The 20,842-nt window shown below is 37.9% G+C and overlaps 1 protein-coding gene across 3 annotated transcripts in view; it reads left to right on the top strand.

Moving 5' to 3' along the window:
• The window catches only part of rbfox3a (RNA binding fox-1 homolog 3a), a 160,618-nt gene that overhangs the window by 79,727 nt on the left and 60,049 nt on the right, over positions 1-20,842 (top strand). For 2 of the 3 annotated variants that reach the window (XM_044338737.1, XM_044338736.1), the window contains exons 4-6: positions 1,374-1,427; positions 10,027-10,087; positions 15,009-15,062. In XM_044338737.1, the coding sequence (XP_044194672.1) occupies positions 1,374-1,427; positions 10,027-10,087; positions 15,009-15,062 (169 nt within the window). Of the gene's footprint in view, positions 1-1,373; positions 1,428-5,663; positions 5,757-10,026; positions 10,088-15,008; positions 15,063-20,842 lie in introns of all 3 variants that reach the window. The other variant, XM_044338738.1, reaches the window with a different exon arrangement.

Here is a 20,842-nt window from a genome sequence, read left to right as displayed (position 1 = left end):
CTTTAGTCACATGCCTAAAACAGAAAAAAGTAGACCTTAAAAATATGCATAAATACCGTAAAAATAAACTTTAGGTCAGGGTTACTTCCATATAGTGTGAGTGCAATGAAAACTTTTCCATGGCCCATGTGGATTGATTAAAATAGAAGTGTATCTATTATGTCAGATGCACATCAGACAGACAACTGAAAAATGCAGATGAAATGCTTTCTGTTTAGATAGTGTAAGATTTATTAATGTACAGTACAGTGTCATCTATAGCAGCTTGAGCAACCATGATGGGATGGAAATGTATAAGGTATCTCAATGGGTCATGGCCCATGTTGGGCTAGTTTACATGTAGGGCTTATAGTCAGTTGCATTAAAGCAGACAATAGAAAAAAAGTTTCTTTCAGTCAAACATCTGATATTAAGAAGAAGATAGAAGGTCTAAAGAAAACATACTCTTAATGTTGTAAGGGAGTAACCCTATGGTGTCAGAGGTGTACACGTTGACTGTCATGTGTGACATCCCCATATGTCTACTGTACATTCAAGCCCATGACAAGGCTAAAAACAAGCAGCCACTGCTTGAGTGTTTACCACTCAAATTAGGATGCTGGGAGGCATGGCCACTAGCACCAAGTCTCACTCTAATTAGCCACTTAAAATGAAGCATGGAACAAATCAAGACCATGAAGAGCTAGATCAGAGAGAACCTAAAAGCACCAAATGACTTGGGACCGAGACGTTTGGCAGGTGATAACTATGATGGTCTGCATCGGGAGCAGATAAACAAATATATGGTTTATCATTAGCCCTGATGGACTATCCCTTCACTCTCAGCCCACCCCTCACACCCCTCCAAAATACGAGCCATTTCCTGTTTTAACAGAGAGAGCCTTTGCCTCCTCTAAAAATACTCGCATTTTTTTATCGAGAGGGTAGATGAAAAGCAAGATGATAGGCATCATTAAGATCAGTGATGTGTGCTGAGGCGTTGCACTGCTATAGCATCTGCATCCACCGCCATAATGTTCATTAAAACTGCATAGCCCTAGTCCCCAATACACACACATACACACCTCTTTATTACCACGACAGAGCAAACACAGCATTAAACGGCATTAAGAGTAAATGGATATTTTATTAATCTCATTGGGTGAAGAGGAGTTTGTTAATTCCAAGCATTGACTGCTTGACCTTTTAAGTTGTGAGGGGGAGGGTGTTCAAGTATGGAGCTGTGCAGTGTTTTTTTTTGTAATTTTTTAAATTTTATTTTAGAGTTGGAGAGAGAACAGTGTAGTTTGCCTTGTTCTAATTATTTCCTCCTTTTCTGTTTCTGTTTTTTCTCTTCACCCTCTGCCCTCCTTCTCCCTCCTTGTCTTCCACAGCAATTTGGCAAGATTTTAGATGTGGAGATTATTTTTAACGAGCGAGGCTCCAAGGTAAGTGCAACTGTAATCATATATTCATGAACACTCTGTCACACATGCGCATATGGTTTTCCAGCCAATTGTATTTGTCCCCTGCCCTCCTTTTCTCTCACAGTCCACTCTTCTCTCTGTCACAGCTCTCTTTTCCTGTGTCTAATAGTAAATACGAACCTATCAGTGACACTTCCTTCCAGGCAGCTCTTACACCTTAGAAGCCTGCCATACTTTGTGACATACATACATTGTGACATACAATGAATTGCTCCCACATATTCTAATACCAAATTATATCATCTGAATCGACACTGTCTGTTTCATAAAAAATGACAAATAACACTATAATAATCTGCTCTATTGCCCTTATTTATTGATTCTATTTAATAATATACTACTTTTCTTTTTTCTTTCATGTTTATAATACTGTGTTATTTATTATTTGGAGCCGATGATACCAGCAGTAAAGGTATAACAATGATCTTATAAACCTTTTTTTTTTAATTGAAAGAAAAAAAAACATTACCTCTAATTACAAAAGTTCTACAAGCAATGTCAGACCAAAAACTGTGTGAATACTATTCATTCTAAAACACAAATATTGCTTCATGTATGCATGGAGAAATATGTGAAATAAATATGTTACAGCCCGTGATGCTGCGGCGTTGCATCACATTATGCATTACATTACTTTTTGTTTATATAGTTGATTGCATTTGATTAGATGGCACTACGGATGATTCTTACTGTTTCTCACAGATGAATTAATACTCACATGCCCATATGTACAGTACATTGAAAGAGATAAGTTTCTCCTGTTTATACTGGCCACAAATAGTTCTTAAGGCAACTCTAACGTATGAAATAGGGGGCAAAACCTTTTTTTTTTTTTTCCATTTTGTGTAAAAATGACTTCAGTTGAAGCTATTATTAGGCTTCAGCACTCTGAGATAGACAAATCATGTGGATATCTTCCAAAGTTTTCTCAACACAACTGAACACTTAAGGGAGATTTTGGAGCAACATGTTAGACAGCACTCTCCACCACCATCATCAGAACACCAAATGAGGGAATATCTTTTGGAAGAATGGTGTTCCATTTCTCCAGTAGAGCTCCACATACTTGGAGAATCTATGACAAGGAGCAGTGAAGCTGTTCTGGAGGCTCAGAATGGATCAGCTGCTTACTAAGAATACACTACACTTCGTAAAGTTTTTTCGTTTATCACAAATCTGCATATTTTTCATCTTTATGACATAAATTATGTATTAATAGTAGATAACATGAAGGTAATTTTAATTTAGCAATGAAATGAAAGTGTATTTGTGAATGGGATAGCCAGGTTTTGATATAGAATGATCATTAAAAGGTAACACAGACATGTACTAAGACAGATGTCAGGTCCCTGTCTTGTCTTTCAGGAAACCCACACACCGTTTCCTTCTGCAAGCACTCATATTTCCGCTTTAACAGGTTTTGTTTACATTCAGTGCTTGTCTGGTTGCCTCGCTTTCCCTAGAACACTAATTATTTACACATGATAAAAGAAAGGAGACTACTTGTATTAGGGTGAAGAGCTGTGAACGAACCCATATGTGGCAACAAAATGTCAGAAGGATTAATTTCTCTCCCACTTCTCACTTTTAAATGTATTTTTTATCTGCTCCCCCTCTCAAGGGCAGGCCTATGTGTTATTTATGCCCAGCGGAATGCAGTGTATCCCGTATATGCATACAAGATCATGCCACTGGGTGCCATTTGCACATATTATCTGGCAGAGGAATTACAGGGCAACGACAGGCCTAGGATACATAAGCTAAAAGGAGCAACAGGCGTGTCTGCCAGGCATATACAATGAGAGTTCAGTCTCTGCCTCCACACCATAACTTAACAATGACAAAGCAGGTCAGAAACAGTGGGAGCAGGGACCACACTTGTTGTAGGCAGTCAAGGCACTTATTCTCAAAGGCTTCTCCATGATCTACTGTAGCTTGGATTGTACCTCATTTGTATGTCACTTTAGACTAAAGCATCTGCCAAATGTAAATGTTTTTACAGCTGACCAAGCAAATCTTCATCTTGATGATGAGTTAATTCTATATAGCACCAATTTCACCAGGTAATCCAGCAAAGACCATGAAATCAGCTTTATTTCTTCATTGCAGTTGGTGATTATTTAATGTACACTTGAAGGAATGTTGAACAAATTGGAGTCTAAAGAGCATTTTTAGTTTGATGAATAATTCTGGCAAATGGCTTAAATATCCGACTGCCATCTAAATAGGCTTTTAAAAGTGTGTTATAATCTCCAAAACTCAGGCAATGAGGATCATTACCTGCAGCAGCTGACTGGTTGTAAGCAGGTCTCAGTGACTCAGGAGTCCACTTGACTTCCTATAACTTCTCTTAGACTTAGGAGCTACTTTTAGCACTAAAATGTTTTTGGTATTACTCTTGTTTTGCCCCTTATTTGTAGTTTTTCTTAACACAGCCAGTTAAGGAACTACTTTTAGCCTTAGGATGGTTTGTGATTATGGCCCCAGATTAAATAGACAAAGCATTACACTAGAACGCCATTATTATTATTATAATTATTATTATGATATTTCTCTGCTGTGAAAGGAGCAGGGGATGTCATATGATTGAACAGGACTGCATGAACAGTGAAAACATTATGCAGTTAGAAAATGCTATCAACAAGCACAGACTCTTACAACACTATGATATTTTAAAATATCCCTATGATATTTCACGGTCATTAGTATTTTATATCTTGTGACTTTATCCACAAGAGTAGAAAGTAATATTTTTCTCATCATAATATTATAGCCACTGTCAGCCTGTGTGTCTCTTCATATAAAAGAAATTCATAACAATTCATAACACATCAAGAACGATACCCCGACAGGTGATGTGGACCAGAACACACACCACTGTATTGTTATCTGCAGTCACCATTTTACTACTGTGAAACTAGAGGCTTGTGTGTCTTCTGGAACCAACATCTGCCCATTAGAAGAGCTTTACTTCCACTTTGGCGTCAGTGTAATCACAGGTTTTAGTCTCAGCAGTAGACATTACCTGGGTGCAACCTATCTGACAAGCAACCTCTAGTTCTTTACCCAAACCATGATTTTTCCCTCCTACTTTGTGTTCCCTAAACTTAAACAAACCTTTAAGGAAAACTGCAATATTTTACAACTTAGGTATTTTTGTTGCCTATTTTATGGTTGCTGTGTTGTTTAGTTTAGAGGTCTTGATGCAGAAGACTACAGAAATCTTATTTTATTTGTCCATAGGACTAAGTCTGAATAAAAAGGTACCCATGGCTCTAATATGTCTCTTAGTTCATGAAGTAAAATTACTGAGAATTCATGAATTAAACTGCAGTAAGTTCAATGTCACTGATCAGGTAGAATGGAACATTTAACATAAAGCCCTTCCCAGGCAGTGATCAATGATAGCAGAAAGCTCTTACTCTCTGCCTGCTTTAGCTCAGTGACATAGATAGACGAGGCTTTGCAGTTTAGGGTTTGGAGGCATGTTTTACCGCATATGGGCTGTTTGAGTGAGCTGCATCTCCAGGCACAATCTGAGACACAGACAGGGTCTCATGAGTGAGCTGCATCCTGGGGCTCAGAGAGTCACGGTTGACTGATGCCATAGAGATTGTAATTGTATGGCACTTATCTGCTCTCCCACAGGGCCTCTGTGCACCAGCAGAACAACTGCACCCTACAGCAACACACACACACAAACATATGCACACACAGACACAGACAAACACACATACACACACACACACACACACACAACACACGTAAACATACACACGTTCCAAACTGCGTTTTGTGTGTGGAGGCTGAATCCCTCTGCTAATTCAATTAGATACAGTTGTTTCTGTAAGTGCATTTGCAGTAGAGTCAGGGGGGCTAAGGGGAACAGATAATCGAAAAACACACACACAAAGTGATAAGGTGGTAATTTAGAATCTAGAGTTCTTTTCCATGATGTCCTGTGTTCCCAGCCTTCCTACTGTAACTCCAGCCCTGTTTGTAGTGTTTTGTCTTACCAGCCTGATGTCCCTCTGATTTCTGCTTCTAGGTCTAGGCCTCCTCCTGACCTGCAGCTCTCTCATCTGTGCTTTGTGTCTTTTTTCTTCTTTCTTCTTTTCCCCATTTGTTTCATCATTTCATTTCTGGACTACCATCCTTTGTCTCTTGACTCTCAACCCCACCTGCTGGCAACTGCAGGGCTTTGGGTTTGTAACATTTGAAACAAGTACAGATGCTGACCGTGCACGGGAGAAACTAAATGGTACAATCGTAGAAGGACGAAAAATAGAGGTGCCTTTCTTTTTGTCTCCTTACCTCCTGCCCTACACCTCCCACCCCCACCCTGTTTATTTTCCTTCTCCTCCCCCTGACTGTCTCTTTCCTTTTTCTGCCTACCTGACATTTCCTGCAATACATTCCCACTCTTCCTCCATTCATCTCCTCTCTCCCTCCTGCCTGCTGCACCCTGAACGCTGCATGCTGAACCCTGTTCTGTGACAAAGAGAGAGATAGACCCGTCCAGCAGTGTGTGAGTGTGTTGCTGTGTTTTTGACACAAATGGTGAATTTGTGAGATGTGTGTTGTGTGTTTGTGGCATGTGCATGAGATCACCGTGTTTCTTATTTGAGTTAGAAACTATTCCAATTAATTTCTTCCAAGTGATGATCAGTGGTCTGCCAGTGTGCCTTACATCTTGTTAAAACTTAAACCTCAGCTGTTAGTGTCACATTTTGATGTCACCATTCACTTGCATCAGGAGAAAAATCTCCCCCATCTGTCTGCTCACTCTGATTTCCTGTTTCCATTTTTCTATTTTAACTGACTAGAGTTCTTCTAATAGGGAACTTTTAAGCCTGTTTCAGATAATAATGTTTTAACTCTATTACAGGACTTTCTTAACCTTGACAACTATTCACCTGGGAAACTAAACTCACATGCAGTAACCTTGTCCCCTAGAAAAGTTTACATAACAATCTTACTTTGTTTTCCCAATTAAGTTTTTGAAGAAACTTAAAAACGGCCTACCAATTTTGTTTCATGATTCAACTCACTTATGAATTTGTCAGTATTTAACCTAGACCACCATCTTTCCCTAACTTTGAAGTTCTCCTCCAGACATGTTTAAAGGTTCTATATGTAGAATTGTGAAGCCATTTTTGCATGTATTTATCGTTTTTTATTGCCAATGAGTGAGGGTAGTAATGTAATGTGAAAAATGAGACCTTCATCAACTTTTTTGGTTGTCTGTAACAGCCTGTGGACTGATTTCTATATGAAAGACCCAGGCCGAATCTTCCACGAAATTCCAACAGAAGTGACATTTTTGCACGCTGCTGAGTGCCTTGCCTCTCTCTCTCCTACTAACGTCAACAAATGACCAGCATAACGACACAACAGCGCAACAGAAATGGTGCTATCCCAGTTAAACACGTCGCAAATATTAGATCTCCAGCTAAGGAGAAAGTTAGCTGCCTCCGTCAACCACTACACATTTCATAACAAAACACCCCCACAATGACAAGTTGCCCGCTCCCAAGCACACACAGCTAAAGCAACATTATTTCCTCAATAAAGGAGCAGAAAAAAACAAGTTCCACAGCAAAAGCAGAACATATCTTACCCCTTTTATTCTTCCTGCTGGTAGTCCAAAAGTCATAATAAGCACACATTTCACAACAAAACTACAGTGCCAGTTGCTCCCCACCCACAGTACGTTGCTCCCTGGCCATAGCTCACTGAGTCTAATGATGTTTAGTAAACACAGTTGGTAAAAAAAAAAAGTTGGCGGTTTGCGGGCTGACTCACTGGGAGTGAAAGATGCTTTGCTGAAACAGGGTGCAAAACACAACGTTAGAGATCTTTTATGTAATTGTAAAAATGTGACATCACCTGCCATAGTCTTGCGCCGAGCAAGTGAGCATGAGCACTCGAGCACCGGGATGATTGACTGCAGCTCATTTAAAGGCCACAGATGTCACTAATGAGAAGGAATTTCCAAGTTCTATATACAGAACCTTTAAAGCCACATAAAAATACTAGAAATATTGTTTGTTTCAAAAGTTGAACTGCTGGACACAAGATCTCTCCTATTTCACTGAAAAGGCCATTCTCGTCGTATGTGCACCGGAGACTTCAAGTTTCCACATTGCATTTGTCTAAGTTGCATACTGGACAATGATAGGCACCAAATTAGTTGTGATGTCACAATCATGCTCACATGTACACATCTTAAACTGACATTTAAGGTAAGAGACTTTCACCCCTCAGCAGATGAATGTGAAAACAAATTCTGCACATACATCATTCTGCACAGTGAAGCTCAAACATTACAGTGAAGGAACAAAAATCAAAATCATTTTTTGAGTGGAACGTGACTTTGACCAAGAGCTTTGAGTGCCCAAACAAAAAAGTTAAAGTATGCTTTAGTTGAATAGATATTATATTGCAAGAGCGGATATTATTGGAAAATAAAGGAAATACTGACATATTAACATTTTTGCAACTTGTCATATATGTTGATTAACAATGTTTCCTCATTATGATGTTAAATATTATCCAGACTGCATTATGTTTCCTCTAAAACATATTTGGTGTTGCAAAATTAAAAGTATATGAATGTAATTTCTAAGAGAGACAAGGTTGCCTGCAGGTTTTAACTCAACATGCTTGGGGTCAGGTAAAAATGTGGCCCTGGGTAAAAATGAGTTATGGGCCCATATTGTGCAATTATTAAGAGATAAAGAACCTGTAAAGTGTAACCCAAGCTTCATGTCTAACTATTAAGATGGCAAACCATCTATCTTAAAAAAGCCATCATGAAGAGACATTGCTTTTAAAATAACTTAACAGTGGCTGCACATGAATTTTGCAGCCCTCACTGTATCTGTGGGTTTGCAAATCCGCCTCCTAAAGACAACGTCAACAAGATGTCACTACATCAGACAAATGTAGCCCAATTTTAACCTCAAGTCTAGACAGCTTTACACCTCCAAAACACTAAATCAGGCTCACCAGGAAAGGTGGAAAGCCATGTGCAGTACAGTACAATGTTGAATAGAGCAGACAGGATGTAAGTGTTATCACTACCTCTATTCTTGATTATTCTGAGAAATTGTGAAACAAGAAGACATCCAAAAAGGTCATCATTTAAAACTTTTGTAAGATTTCAATATCCATGTGCATTCAATCCAGTTTTTACTTTTTTTTTAATATTCCCTCACTTATTCTCTGATGTGGTTGAATGTATTTCAACATCAGATCTTTTACTCACTGCATGTAGCCTCACTTATGGAAATGATAAAATACCAGTATGGCATGCAGAGTGGTTATGATGTGGATTATCCACAGTGTCCAAAGTTTTTGCGTGTTTGTTTGCAACCCAGTCTCACATCAAAATGTGTAATACCTATGTTGGTCCACAGTGAGAAACCTATTAGTTTCACAATAATGGCTTTAAAACTGTGAGATGCCTCTTTTTTTTTTGGCCTACTGTTTTCTATCGGCCTGCATACACGTCACGTGACTGTCAAGTTTCTGTCTGAGAAAACCAAAAGAAAAAATTATTTTATTTATTCTCAGTGGGAAATGCAATAATTTAAGATGGTTTCGGCATTAAAATGCATTTTGATAACACTTAGCTATAGCGAGAAATGTGCATTTTATTTTCATAATCTTTGTTCAATGAATGTAATGGATATTTAGTTTGTCCGTTATTGCGAAGACTTTTTGAGGCTCTCTATCAATACTATAGTGGTTGCCATGGATGCTGCTATCACTGAAACCACATAGTTGCATGTTGTTTGCATCATTGTCTTTGCATTGTGTAGTTATCTGAGCTGTTATGTTATTTGTTTTATTTTATGTAACTGTTCGATGATGTTCTTTCAATAAAAAATGTAGATTTTAGAGCGCTCCAGATGAATTGAATTTGAAATCCAGAATTTGAAGCTTTGTGATTGGCTAACCGGAGGACGTGCCACCCAGAAATATTTTCCTTACTGTCACTGTGTTAAGGCTTTCTTTTAATGATGTCTATAACATTTTTCAACACAAAAACATGAAAGTGTCCTTGATAACTCAACAATAAGATAGGTCATCAGTTTTAATTATTTCTCCTTCGATTCTGAGAAATAAAGTTATATCTGAAATAAACCAATATCTTTACTTTTTCTTAATATGGATCATTTAGATGCAGTGTAATTGCTAGTTCAGCTGTACAAGATATTTGATATATTCAGTAGACATACTGGTTTTTTGACCATACCAACCCTACTTTGCAAACTGGAAGAACTACAATTGTGGTGCTGATTTGTATCAAGCTGTGTGGTGTGCCTCTAAGGAATTGTAGTTTTTATAATATTAGTGTTTTTCCTAGAATTGGAAGTTGTAAATACTGAATTGAGAGTACACTGAGGTTATTACTGTTATTACACATTTTGATGTGAGACTGGGTTGCTGTTTGTGTGTGCGTGTGTATGTGTGTGTGTGTGTGTGTGTGTGTGTGTGTGTGTTGTTGTTGTGTATCTGCCCTCACATTAACCTCTTTCTTGTCTGCTGGCAGGTCAACAATGCCACAGCCAGAGTAATGACCAACAAAAAGGTGGCGAACCCTTACACAAATGGTAATACTTCAGCTTTATATCCATCTCTTCTGAGCTCCTCTGTATCTGCTAATTGCTGCTTTCCTTTCATTGCTCAAACTCTCATGTCCTCTTCTCTACTCATTCATTTCCCCTGTTTTCTCTAGCCTCTAGTTTTCATGCCCCTCATTCCATTTCACTGCCAGTTTTAGATCTAGCTGCATTACAAAGCAACATACCTTTTGATAATATTAATCACAAGTTTTAAAAAGAACAAATAAAGACATATCATAAAAAAACATATCATTGTGAGTCTGCCAACTGAGCTTGCACTATGAATGGAGAGGAAACCAAAAGCTACAAGTCCAAGCCAGGTGGCAGATTCTGCCTTCATACAAAGAGTTCACTGTTCAAAAAGAGTTCACTTGATTAATGAAATCAATATTTGTCAAAGAGGGTGTCCGTTTGGTTTGAAATATCATGCAAATAGCAAAGTGCAAGTTTTTCATACTTGTGTTGAAAGAGTAAAAGGTAAAAGGTAAAAGGGAGTGCTAGAGAAAGGAAAATTTGAGGTGGAGAGGGGGATTTAAAGCAGGAGCAGGAGGATGAGCGAATGGGTAAATGAATAGAGCCAACAAAAAAGAGCCAGGAGTCATTGGTAAAGAAGGGGAGATGGACCTTTAGGGTGTGTTTCTCTCGCAAACGCTCATTCATGTGGATTGAATGATAGAGTGGTGGTTGGAGGGAGAGAGGTAGAGAATGACAGAGTAAATGACGATGAAAAGTATAAAAAAGGAAAGAGGAGGAGGGGATGGATGAACAAGGGAGGGAATTAAATGGCCAGACATGTCAGCACCTCTTTCACATACACACCTTCATCCTGAGGGTGCAGAGAAAGAGTAAATGAGCCCTGAAGGGTTTTCCATTCGTCACTGTCATCAGGCCCCACCAACACAAACACACACAAACACACAGACATATTCCACCCAACTCATCTTTCTCTCTCTCTTAGTTCTTTTGAATCCTCTTGATTGTCTTCAGTGGTGGTTCAGCAGATTATTCCCATACACAAAATACCTGGTGCCAAGTTCAAAGTATTGACACATAAACAAAAGTATCAAAAACAAGTGTCAAAATCATATTAAAAATAAGAAGACTACACATAAAGTATAATCATTCTCTATAAAGGTTCGCTAACAAAACAGCAAAAGACGATTCAAGATATTACATCATTGTCTCACAACAAAATTGCAATTTCATCTCCAATCAGGAGCAAAATCATCTTTAAATATAAAAAATAAAAATAGTACCAAATATACATTTATCAAATGACAGAAGATAATTTTATTTGTCTTAATTTAAACTTGAAAATTGTTGAGGATGAAGCCCTCATTTACAATGACGTTGAGCAAGAAAGAAGACAGTCAATTAAAACAAACATATAAATACAATTAATAAATAGAGTAACAACAAAATCAATTAAAAACAGTTACAAACAGAAGTTAAAAGGTTTGAGATAGTGGATTTAAAATGACAGAGATATCAATGAATTGATTTTTAAAGTGCTTTGTAGTGTGATCCAGGTTGATGGTGCAAAGAAGACAAAAGCAGTTCTTCCCAGCTCTGTATGAACATGAGGGACATGGAGCATAAGTCAGTCATAAGTCAGTCATTAGTCCTAGTGTAATGTGGTCCAGTGGACCAAACTAGCATGGAAGTAATGTAAGAAGGCAGCTTTCCAATAAGGCCCTTTTAAATAAACAAATATATATGCAAATCCCACCTCTCACAGAGAGAGGACCACCCAATCTTTTTGTACAGGATGCAATGATAAATGTTATATAAGCATCACCAGTATTGAACCTGAGTGCAGAATGGTAGACAGCATCAAAGGGCTTTAAAATCGCAGCCGAAGCATGCCTGTACAAGATGTCACCATAGTCTAAAACTGATTAAAAAAACTTGCAATGCAGCAGGAAGCAGGATTTATTCTTAAAGAAAAAGCCAATCTTGTGCCTTAGTTGACTCACCAAATTTGATTGTGTTTCTTCTCATCAATCCAAATGCCAAGGTATTTGTATACCATGACTCTTTCAGTAGTGGTGCTACTTTTAGTTGTGATGATGTGGTTATCCAAATTAATATTTTTGGCTCTAGTGAAAAACAATTGGACAGGCAAAAAAACATAAAATTGTCTGCGTTAACTTAAGAATTTTTAGTGCAACCTCTAAATCAGCAAAACAGTGCTGGAGAGATAGTACAGCAGACTGTACAGTGTCCACAGTGCAATACAAAATAGTATCATAAACATAAAGATTAATATTATATCCAGTTATAGCAGGAACAAAATCATTTATATAAAGTCTAATCAGAGCAGGATTTAACAGATCCTATTGTTACACACTGAGATAACTCTGGAACCAATTACATGCAACTTCATCAAAAACAATATTATGAAGCATGATCAACTGTATCAAATGCTTTAGAAAGGTCAATAAAAAACCTGCACAGTGTTTCTTATTATCCAAAGTTGAAATGATGTCATTTAAAACAAGAGCGGCAGTATTAAAAGTGCTGTGCTTTTCTCTAAAAACAAATTGGTGAGTACTTAAAATACAATGTGCTGAAATAAATGATTTAAGTTGGTCATTTACCAGAGATTCTAGTATTTTTGCCAGGCATGGTAATATAGAGATAGGCCTATACTTGTTAAGCATAGCCATTTCACTGCTTTTGTGTAAAGGAGTCGCATAATTTAATAATTTCGCATAATTGCCTGAGAGTCAAGAGAAGTAGGTAGAGGGGGTCCTGTATAAGTTTCTCCAAAGAGGTTGCCAGCAGCTAAAGAATGTTTATTAAAAGCAACACAAGTCTCTCTTTGATCTGATATTGAGCATTCATCAGCTGAAGTGAGAGGAGGAAATGAGAGTGAAGACTTACAGCTCAGAGAATTCACTGCCTTCCAAAATTTTGACGGATTTGAATAGGAATTTGAAGCAAATAATAATTAGCTTTAGCTCTCCTTATTGTGGCTGTGCATTTATTTCTAAGGCGCCTGAAGGTAAGCCAGTGACAAGACTTACATTACGCCTGACAAGAGCCCAGGCTTTATTTCTCTCTTTCAGCAAGGATGAGATTTCAGCTGAGAACCAGGGACTTCACCTATTCTGCACCCTATATTTTTAAAGGGTGCATGCCTATTGACCCCAGAGTTAAAAGACTTACAAAAGTGGTCAAGACCTAAATCAACATCAGGGATTTTAACAGTATCATGAAAGTCACTCTCATAAAGATCAGACAGGAAGGCTTGTTCAACAAAATATTTAAAATTCCTACTAATCACCATGCGAGGGCATTGTTTTTTTTTCTTTGTATTTCTAATATCGGACAATGATCACTAAAATCAAGCTCAAATACTCCTGAATGAGTAATTTTGTCATTTCTATCTGTTAAAATGAAATCAGTTAAAGTTGACTTAGAGAAGTCATAAGTTTGGCCTGGTAGGATCAGTCATTAGCTGTAATTAGCAGTAATTAGAGTTTAAAGTTTTCACAAACTCCTTTTAGATAATCAGAGGCAGAGCTCAGCCAGTTTAAATTAAAATCACCTAAAATGATCATCTCCGAATTTATGTAAGGAGCTAAAAGACCAGCTACATCATCAATGGCTGAGGAGGAAGCAGAAGGAGGTCTGTACACTGCAACCACAGTGATTGAATTATGTGCAATATTTACACTCAGAGCCAAAAACGATCAACTGTGACTGAATTAAGAACAGTGCAGGTAAAAGAAGCTCTTATGTAAATGGCCACACCACCTCCCCTTGAGTTTCTGTCCATTCTATTAAAGGTTGTACTCATCCATTGCAACCTCAGAGTCACTCACAAGGCATTTTAACCATGTTTCAGATAACATCAGGATTTGTTTCAGTTGATCCAGTTTTTCATGTTGAAGAATGTTTTGCACATTTAAGTGAATGAAACCTAAATCTTTTCTATTCTTAAAGCCTAAAGGACTAAGAAAAGGGTGTGAAGCAGACTCAGACATTGGGATATTTGCAGGTGGTGGGGATGATAGAGTGGAAACAGCAGGGATTGAAGAAGTGGTTTTAACTATGATGAAATTGTTTAAGTGTGGACTGTGAGTAGATTTTGGTTTTGCACACTGCTTTTCAGTAATCCTAACAGAAATGAATGAATGAATGAATTGTAATACCTTAAGATATAAATTTCAAGATATAAATATCAAAATGTTGTAGTAGATAAATGTAGTGAATTGAAATATAAATATGGTAATAACAATAGATACGGAAGTATGGAATAATGTAAACTTTTAAGTATCGCAATGTTCACTGCTGGTGAGCAGAGCAGCTACTTAACATAATGTACACATAATTTAATTTTGCATCGGCATATGCAGAAAATCAAACTGCACATATCTAATGCATAACAGACCAACCAATGACTAGGGCACCAACAGCAACCTGGTGGCTAATAAGTTGTCTCTTTTTCTCACAGACATCCACACTTGACAGTTGCATATGAAATTATTTGTATGTGTGTGATTTTCTAATGAATATCCAACAGACTAGACATTGCACCCAACAGTGCAATGTTAACTCTTTTGAATGATAAATGGAACTCTGCTTTATGGAAAGATACATGATATAATCAGCCAGCAACGGTGTTGCATGATCCTACTAAAACACAGACATGTTCAGATTGAACATGTTGATGCAACATACTGAACATATGCAGTATAACTCCTCATTTGATGGACAAATATAGCAGTGAGGGGGATATTCTATTAGTTTCTATTTTAAAGGAGAAAAGATAATAGTTTAGGGATTCTGTAGAGAGGGTTTGTTTTTGAACTCCAGACAGATTCAAGTTCATGCAGCAATGCTAACTGCTATTCACCCTGTTCTGAGTGTGTGTGTGTGTGTGTGTGTGTCTCCTGTGCAGGCTGGAAGCTGAATCCAGTGGTTGGAGCAGTATATGGTCCTGAGTTTTATGCAGGTAAAGAATCACACCGCTCTGAAAAGCAAAATACATTGAAAAACATAAAGAATCTTTATTTATACTGCCCAGTCTTCGTATCCATTCTTCTTTTTTCATCTTTTTTCCCTTCTCTTTGTTTTCCCTCCATGTAATGAGTGAAAGACATAATGTTTGAGCATCCACATTGGATTGGATCAACCCTGAAATACACAGAGGACAGATTTACATGTATCTGTATGTGCATGCCTGGCTACACCAATGTATTTGTGTGTGTGTGTGTGTGTGTGGGTGGGTGTGTGTGTGTGTGCGCGCACGCGCACGCGTGCGTGCGTGTGTGTGCGTGTCGTGGCAGCTTGGTTTCATTTGGTAGAAGTGCTGAGACTGTCTGTGCTCTATAACTGCTCCTCTTTTTGTTCATTAGTCTGAAATCTGTTCATTCCCAGACAGCTTTACAGCACTCCTCTAAATAACTGCTCTGACAGAGAGGCCATCCATCTCTTTTATTTCTCCTTCACTCTCTCTCTTTCTTCCTGCTTTTCTGCCTCTGTCCTTCCACCCCATCACCTATCCCTCAATCCACCAACCCAACCAAGCAGCAACCTCAGATGACCTCACCCAAACCCTGTATCACAGTGTCCTATGCTCCACTGCCTGTGGATCTATCCTGTATGTGTGTATTGTGGTGTATGTTTATGTAGAGATACATACAGACATGTCTTTACAGGTACATACAAGTGTTTGAAATTAACTTTTTGACTCACCTGCCAAGGGGACTGGTAGAGGAAAAAATCCACCAGCCAAGCATATTTTTTTCCCAGCCAAAATAAAAAAATTGCCTTTTTGTGTCACATATACATTAGTTTCAGTACATTTCATTGAGATAATAAAGTATTGCCAACTGCAAAATGTGGGCAGATTTTCCGCTTGGTGAAACTAGGAGACCTCAAGACAGTCTGTGGCTGGCGCTCCTTTGCTTCAGACGGTCTCAAATGCTCTTACAGTTTCACAGCACTGTTTAGACGCATGTAAAATACAGTGCGTTTACACTGTATAGAGACACATTTGAGTATTTTCCACCGAACCATCATGACAGATATTTTATTACATGACTATTTTGGTACAAACATTTACCCACCAGTGTGGCAGATAGAGATTTACTCACCGAACATAAAATCTACCCGCATTTTGCACTTGGAGGGTCTTAATTTCGGACCACGGTGCATATTGAACAAAAACTGCTCCCCCTGTTTAACGGCACATACACACATTAGTGTTACTCTAACTAGTCTAACACTAGTTCAACTTTTAATTACATTCATTCTTTGTCCTTTGAACCCTAAACAAACTGAACAAGCAGTCCTTAAAAAGTAATAATCTAGACTAAACTTTCATTCTTTCTGTTATCATTTGTATCTTCGTTTGTTCTTTCTTTCATTCTTGCATTTTCTTTCTGTCTGTTCGGTCTTTCTTTCTTTCTTTCTTCCATTCTTTCTTTCAGTAATGGGCACAGTCCTATCACTTATAATAACAATTGCTCTGAAAGACTCAAATGCTTCTCTGAACATTTTGCTTCACACACCTAAGGCATTATAATAATAACAATTATTATTCACACAGCAAAACATTTCAATTAATCAAACAGGAATATGTTCAACAATATTAGTTCTAAGGGTAATTTTTATATCTGTTTTTCATATCCTTAGTTTTGCATTTGTCCACATTCACTGTGGGTTGGCACTGAGGTTTTGCACTGGCAAGGTAGCAGGGTGGGTCCATAGCTGGCGGCACAAGGGGTACTGGGGGTAATTAGGATTTTGTGCCCCTCCCCCCCCCAAAAAAAAATTCAGACTGACAGCTTGCCCACCCTATCAGATTCATGAAAACTTTCTCTTATGTGACTGAGTGACAGAGTTTTCATGAATCTAATATGGTGGGCAAGCTATCAGTCTTTCAGTCAGCAGATTGACAGCATGCCCACTCTATCAGATTCATGAAAACTTCCTCTCTTACTGTATGTGACTGAAGTTAGGCTACATCGCATACACGCTGTCACAACACAGCTCTGTGTAGCTAGCAGCTAGATGAAAGTTGGAAACTATGGCTAAGCAGCTATCTTTGAGCTGCTTAGCCGTAAAAAAAAATTTAAAAAAACACATCCAGAGGATAAAGCACGTTTGGACTAGGCCGTGCCTAAAGTGAAGTTGCAGCAGTATGGTTGTGAGACGTTTGTTGGCTCTAAAGGACCCATTCAGTAAAAAAAAAAGAATAGAATTACCATAGTTTTAAATTTTTTTCCATATGTTTTCATGTTTGAAAAAACCCAAATGAACACTGTAAGAGGACTACCTGATTACTATGTCAACAGAATTCTGGCCCCCCGTGGCATGTTATGATTGCAGTTTCTGTGAGGAAGTTCAATTTGTGTTTGTAACTACTCTCGTAAGAAGGGTTATGCAGTGTTGGATTTGTTATTACAGTGGAAACTGCCAATAGTGATCACAGTTACAGTGATCAACCCTTTATATGGATCAAAAAGCTTAGGACAGCATCATTCCAATACATATGCTGTTTAAATAATTCACTTATAGTAATCAGGTAGTCCTCTTACAGTGTTCATTTGGGTCTTTTCATACATGACAACATATGGAAAAAAATGTAAAACTACGGTAATTCTATTCTTTTTTTACTGTACTCCCATGATATGATACATGTTTGATATGCATCTGTTGCCTCACGATAACCCGTCTGCTTTTAGCTGGTGACCTGAGGCTGGTGTTGTGTGCACATTGAAATCATGACAGGAAAAAGAAAGTACTTTTCTCTCAATGAAAACAGCCAACCAGATGCAGCAGTGAAACAACAGCCAGCATTTAAACAGCTGTACTGTATTTTGAAACAGTCAGTAAAATTCAGTAAATAGCGAAGCTGCCCATTTCATTACTTTATATTCATGTAATAAATATGCAAATGTCAATGAGAAATAAAGAAAAAATAAAAAACAAATGGTTATAGTAATCATCTGCTTAATCAATGCTCATCAACTAGACCTGGACAGATGTGATCACTATAAGCGGTTTCCACTTTATTGTGTTACTTCTTTTTTGTATAGATAGCTATCCATCTAATTGTCTGGCGCCGGCTTTGGGTGGATCATCAAGAACTTTTGATATAAGCAGAAGTTGAGTTATTGGAGTCAGTTTACTACAAAGTTTTCTAAAACTCAGTTTTGTAACACCTGTTACAAAGGACATGTAAATAAATAAATATAATATTATAACCATCAGTTGCAAGTTTACAGACCAATTATTAACCATTAACAAAGTGTTACAAACTATGAAACATTAATGTTTATAGATGTTTTACAGATGGTTTCGTTAAGGTTTACAATTCATTTGGTAATCATCAACAAATACTTAATAAAGCATATAAAATTATATATATAAAGTTATAATGTGTGCAACAATAAACTTGTGAACAAGTCTGTTTGCCAATGTTATTAGAATGTAATTGTTATCATCACTTATCAGCTATGATACAATATACAATTTATAAACGAATTATATATTATATAAACTAATGATAAAATAACTTTTAGTAAACATTATTAATTATCACTTTATTGTTTGTTAACAGTAAAATAACTATTAACTAATGTTTGATTTAATATCAATTTACCATTTATTAATATAGTGTGTATAATAAAGTGTTACCCAATATTGTATAACCAGCCCTGGTCCTCAAGTATTAGAAAACACGCATTCACACATACTCACTCTGGTTTGCTAATTTATAGGATGTTAATGAGTGGAGTTGTCTTAAATGCACCACTAAAGTTTGCCATGCCTAAACAGCTTCCTTTTCTCCCAGGAGGATGGATGGATGGATGGAGAGGAAAGAGGGCCAATCAGCCATGCCTATTATCTGTTTGCATTTTCCTTTTTGTTCATACTGTCTTCTTCTCATTACATGAATATTTCTTGTGGCTCAGGGCTACCGGCATTCAGCATAGACACACATACACACAGTGCAATTTATATGCAAGCCTCCACCCTGCTTTTTGCACTTTCTGCATTCTTCTAGCCATTCCTAATTCTCTCTTTCTCCTGTCTCTCTCTTCGATCCTCTCACCTCCACCGTTTGAAAAGTGAAAAATTTCCACCTGTAAGCGAAAGTGCATGGGATTGGTGTTTCCTGGAATAATTATGACTACATTTAATCTAGTTTGGAGCAAGAGCAAAGCAGGATGTAAAGCAAGTAAGGACGATTAATCACCTTTATCAGACAGCACCCATCAGCTGAATTGGCCTCCATAAATCCTGGCCAGCTGACAGTGCACTCCATCTCCATTGCTGGGCTCGGCTACAGGTTTATTGTGCACAAATCCCATTCAAAAGAATGACGGATGATCTCCACCTACATACACACATGCTCACGATTTAATGAATACCCATATGTAGGTACACATGCAAGAATGTAAGCCTAGATGTGCATTCTCTCTGGTATATTCACGCTCAGATATGCACCAAAACAACCAGACACTCATAGTTACACACAGCTACACTCTCACAGACACACACATATACTATAAATTCTCAAATAAAAGCTGGACCTCCACAAGGTTGAGATGCCCTGCTGTCCCTCAGAGCCCTGGATTTCAGCAATGTAAAATAATAAAAATGGCCTCAGACACAAATTATTACAAAATAAATAGGACACACATTTTAGTGCATCTCAACTAACCTAATTTCTTGGCCTTCTGTACATGTGACAAGGCTTCTAATATTTTTTTTTTACAAGAAAACATGTTAATGATGAACACTTCACAGGGAAAGTATCACTGTGTTACTCGTTATTTGTAGCGGTGAATCCTTGTATCCAAACAAATGGATGTTAAAAAACTTAATTAGTGACTGGATTATGTTGGCGATGATTTTGCAACAATGTAAAGTGATACCTTTGTTTACCCTGCAAAATTCATTGGGAGGTGGTTAGAGCGGAGGGTGGGTACAAAAGACTTTGACCCTGCAGATGGTTCAAGGTGAGGGAAAGATTGTGAAAGATTGTGGTTTCAATTAAATGTTGAATAAGAAAAACAATAACACTTTACTTTAAGTCCCCCTGTTTAGCATTTATAAGCAGTATATAAATATTTAATAATACAACTACATTATAGTGTGCTGTAAACCTTTATAGTATGTTACAAACCATTTTGTAAATATTTATATCTTCTTATAAATGCTGAACAGAGAGATTTATAGGGTTTTTCCATTGGCACTTTTGGCAGCACCGAGTCAAACCATGCCGTGTTCATTTGCGTTTCCATTACCAGTTTAAACACAGCTACTTACCTATTACTTGTGCTGAGTCGTGCCCAAGTTGGACTATCTCCGGAATGGGGCCAATGCACGCCCAACCTGCCTCCAAGCAGGTTGCAGTGACATATCGCCAATCGTGGCCAACCCATGATGACCCCCCTTCTCCTGCTTCTCCCCCCCAAAGAGAGGCGCCACTTACAGTATGTAAATGGTAAATGGACTGTACTTGTATAGCGCCTTTCTAGTCTTCCGACCACTCAAAGCGCTTTTTACACTACGAATCACATTCACCCATTCACACACATTCATACACTGAATGGGTACAGGGGCTACCATGCAATGTCCCAACCTGCCCATCAGAGAAAGCTAACCATTCACACACATTCATACACTGATGGCACAGCCATCAGGAGCAATTTTGGGGTTAAGTGTCTTGCCCAAGGACACATCGGCATGTGGACTGGAGGAGCCGGGAATTGAACC

The sequence above is a fragment of the Thunnus albacares genome, chromosome 20 (genome assembly GCF_914725855.1).
Source record: "Thunnus albacares chromosome 20, fThuAlb1.1, whole genome shotgun sequence".
NCBI lineage: Eukaryota > Metazoa > Chordata > Actinopteri > Scombriformes > Scombridae > Thunnus > Thunnus albacares.
This window is presented reverse-complemented; position numbering and strand designations above follow the sequence as displayed.